The sequence below is a fragment of the Phoenix dactylifera genome, chromosome 5, assembly GCF_051530095.1.
Source record: "Phoenix dactylifera cultivar Ajwa chromosome 5, Ajwa_hap1_PhDact_Kaust_v1.1, whole genome shotgun sequence".
NCBI lineage: Eukaryota > Viridiplantae > Streptophyta > Magnoliopsida > Arecales > Arecaceae > Phoenix > Phoenix dactylifera.
The window spans coordinates 18,008,644-18,012,610 of NC_143194.1; the positions used below are offsets into that span (position 1 = coordinate 18,008,644).

Sequence of the window (3,967 nt, forward strand, 5' to 3'; positions counted from 1 at the left end):
CAAATTTGAACAGTTGCTATCCCATGACACAAAAAAAAAAAAGGGAAAAGCTCGATATCATCGACACAATCGAATCTGCGAACCTGATACCTTGTTAGACCAGATGGGAGAAAAAGACTTCAAGATGCGTAGTCCAACAACATAACGGCTAGTTAGAGCGAGAAGCTCCGGCGTAGAGAGAGAGCCCAACGGCTAGTCGGCGACGATCTTTCGGCGTCCGGCGTGGTGGTTTGGTGGGGGTTCTGATCGTCCGGTGTGGAATCCTCGACGACTCGGCCCTGCAAGCGCACCTGGCTCCCGGCAACCGGATCGGGCGGCTAGGTGACAGTGGGGGGCGGGGGTCTTGAAGCGGAGGTGCTCCAGTCGGCGAGGGCATCGGGGCTCCCGTTAGCAGGCGGGACCTTGTCGGTCGGCCGGGCCGGCGAGGCAACCCTGACCCAGGTTTTCCTTTGTTAGGCTAACCCCTTTCTTTCAGGTGCCATGGATCGCAAAGGGAAGGCTCCGATGGGGAAGACGACGGAGGGAGCGGCGAGAGGACCGGGTAAGCACATTGAAACCGGGCGCGGTGCTTGGTCGCGGCCGGGGCCGTGGGTCACTCAGTGGCCCACGGCCGCGGAAGTCGAACGGCTGAGCCGTCGCTTTCCGGATGTCCTCCAGCTACCGGAGGAGCCGATCGCGGCGGCCCGGCTGAAGTGGGAAGGGCAAGCGTTGGTGGCTCGCAGCTTTGGCCGCCGCATCCCGGCGGAGTGGGTGGCTAAAGATGTGGCCGCCCGGGCAAAGCTCAAGGACGTGGTGGCCGTCCCGCTCGCGGACGACTACCTCGCCCTCCGGTTCCGGTCGACGGAGGACCGGGACCGGGCCCTGAGTGAGGGCCCGTGGGTGGTGGCGGGGCAGCTCCTCGCCATGAGCCCTTGGGTCCCGGACTTCGAACCCGAGGAGGCGGCGGTGAAGACAGCGCTGGTGTGGCTCCGTCTGCCCCGACTACCGCCGGAGTATTGGTCGCCCTCGACCATCCTCCATATTGCTGCCAGGGCGGGACGACCGATCGCGGTGGACGGCGTCACCGAGCAGCAGGGGGCGATGGGCTTTGCCCGGGTGAAAGTTGCGGTTGACACCACGGCGCCCCTGTTACCGGGGGTACTGATCCAAGGTATGACGAAAGTGCGCTGCCAGCCTTTCGTCTTCGAGAACCTGCCGGCGGTCTGCCCCCGTTGTGGGCGACTGGGTCACGGCGACGCCGCCTGTCGTTTTCCGGCGAAGGGCCGAGCTGCGGGGGGACCCCCCTTGGGGGCGGCGGACCCGGTGGGCGAAACGGGGCATGCTCAGCCTCCTCCAGCCACTGAGGAGGAGAACCAAGGGCCGGTCTACGGCCCTTGGATGGTGGCTACTCGGAGGCGAGCCCCACGAGAGGACCATCCGCCGGGGTTGGGGGAGACGATCGGCTCCGACAAGGGACTCGGGTCTTCCTCGACCCATCCGCCACCTCCGGTGGTTGGTCAGACCTCGCCGGCATCCCGGCGGACACCGACGGTTGGCAAAAGCCAACGAAGGTCGCGCGCCGCCGGTCGCCTTTGGCCGGTGGTGGTGTCCTTTTGGCTCTGGCCCCCCCTGGCAGCCAGTACCGGGTTGCCATGGTTGGCGACCCAGTACCCGAACGGGTCGAATCGGGGGACCCGAGGCCCAGCCGGCGGGTCGACCCGGTTGGCTCGGTCGACCAGGCCCCCCTACGGGCCGACGTTGAGCCCAGCAGGGCGATTGTAGCCCGGCCCAAAACCAGAAAAGGCCTAGGCCCCCTGCGGGCCTTGGCCCACAAGCAGGCCCAGGCCTGGCGATCCAGGCTGCACCGGCTCCGACCCAACGCGCACGGGCCCACAGGGCTGGGCGCCGCGGCCGTGGGCCGGTTGCTGCGGGCCGAGCGGATGGCGCGCCCCGCGCCATCGGCTTTCTTCGGCTTGACGGCGCGCCTGGTGCGCGCGGCACGCCATGCGTTGTTGACGCGCCCCGTGGGGGGCCCGCACCACCTGTTGCGAGTGGGCCCGCCACCCCTGTCGCGAGTGGGCCAGCACCCCCCGCCCAGCGCCCCCCCCCCCCCGCTCCCTGTCGCGAGCGGGCTTGCGCCCCCCGTCGCGAGCGGGCCCGCGACCCCTGTCGTGAGTGGGCCAGCCCCACCCGCGCCCCCGGTTGCGAGCGGGCTCGTCGATTGGGCCGCAATCCGAGAATGGGGCGCGAAGGCCCTAGTTGTGCAGGGCCCGCAGGCCCATCTCGCATTAGGGCCGCAGGCCCTGATGCATTCGGGCCAGGAGGAAGGCCCGCGGGCCCATGCCCTACAGGCCCAGGCTGGTGGGGGGTCACAGGACATGCCTACGTGCAGTCCGTGCACTCAGCTAGCCTCCGGCCCAGGGGATAGACTTGAGCCGGTTCCTTTGGCCCAGGATGAGCGGACTGGGGAAGGAGGCCCTATGACAGGCCCTTTCCGGTATAGCCCACCCTCTCAGGAGTTGGCGGCTGGTCTGGGGCTCCCTCAGGCCGGTGGTCAGGACCCCCCCATGTTGGGTATGCCGAGTGTGACTCGGCTCTGGGATGCTCATGCGGGCCTCGGGAGTGGACCGGAGGGGGTTTTTCGCTTTGGCCCGCCTGTCCTCACTGCAGGGGTGCTGGAGGATGCTACCCCAGGCAGGTGCTTGGTGGGGGGCCACCCCTCCCCACACATGGAGGGGAGCATGGCCGATGCACTACCACTAGGAGTGGTGATGGACCACTCTACCGCCACCCAGCGGGTCAGGGCAATTGTTATGGGGCTTGTAGCCGCACCTGGGGGAGTGGAGGAGGAGCGAGGCTACCTGGGCGCTGAGCCTGAGGATGGCCCTGCGACTTTAGGAGAGGATGAGTCTGAGGCCGACTATGTGGACTGTGATCCATGATGATTCTTTCTTGGAATTGTAGGGGGCGGCCAAGCCGTCCTTCATGTCTTCGTTCAAACAATTGGTGCAGATCCATTGTCTGGAGATCTGTCTCCTTTGTGAGACCCGATTATCTGGTGAGGGGCTTAGCCGGTTGAGGCGGCGTATGGAGAGGGATTGGGAGACCTATGCAGTTGATTCCCAGGGGTTGTCGGGAGGAATTTTGGTTCTGTGGAGGCGGGGTGTGGCGACGATTGATGTCTTCCACAACTGCTCTCAACAAGTAATCATGGTCATATCAAGACCCGACGCTGCTCCATGGGTACTGTGCGGTGTATACGCTAGCACGGACCACCGGGTTAGGAGAATCCTCTGGCAGGAGATTACCAACTTGACCGCCCAGGGTATTCCGGCGGTAGTGATTGGTGACTTCAACTATATTCTGAGTGAGGATGAGAAGCGAGGGGGCGCTGCCTTTACGGATCGAGTGGACAGGAGGGAGTTCCGTGACTTTGTGTCGCGGAACGGCCTGGTAGACTTAGGTTTCTCTGGACCACAGTTTACTTGGTGCAATAATCAGCAGGGCAGTGCTCGGGTTTGGGAACGATTAGACAAGGCTTTTGCATCCCCTGATTAGATCCTCCGATTCCCCTCTGGCCGAGTCATCCACCTGCCTCGGATAGCCTCGGACCATTGCCCATTGCTACTGTCCACCTCACCGGGTCTTACGCATCACAGCCCCTTCCGCTTCGAGAAGGTTTGGCTGTCGTATCCCCAGTCTTGGGATATTGTTCGCGATGCATGGCGGGTTTCTGTGCATGGCGATCCCATGCAACGGGTCTCACGCAAACTCGAGTTGACTAAAAGACGCCTTCGTCGATGGAACCGTGAGGTTGTGGGTAATATTTTCCGGCGACTGGAGGGCGTAGAGTCCTCGATCGCCGAGTTGCAAAGGAAGGAAGACCTAGGGGGTATGCTCCCAGAGGACGATATGGCTGATCTCCGGGGACTGCTCGCGACTCACCACTCGTTGTTACGTCAACATGAGATTTTCTGGCGTCAGAAAT

General features: G+C 63.9%; 1 protein-coding gene across 1 annotated transcript; it reads left to right on the forward strand.

Annotated features, from left to right (window-relative positions):
* Positions 1 to 480: 480 nt before the first annotated feature.
* Positions 481 to 3,537, forward strand: LOC148703427 (uncharacterized). The gene is made up of 2 exons (XM_088722976.1): positions 481 to 1,380; positions 2,944 to 3,537. Exons 1-2 carry the CDS (start codon positions 481 to 483, stop codon positions 3,535 to 3,537), a joined length of 1,494 nt encoding a protein of 497 aa, XP_088579102.1.
* Positions 3,538 to 3,967: the final 430 nt, after the last annotated feature.

Coding starts and splice junctions, on each gene's coding strand:
- LOC148703427 (XM_088722976.1), top strand. CDS start 481: ATGGATCGCAAAGGGAAGGCTCCGATGGGGAAGACGACGGAGGGAGCG. Junction 1,381..2,943: donor CGGTCTACGGCCCTTGGATG/GTGGCTACTCGG, acceptor TTGGAATTGTAG/GGGGCGGCCAAGCCGTCCTT.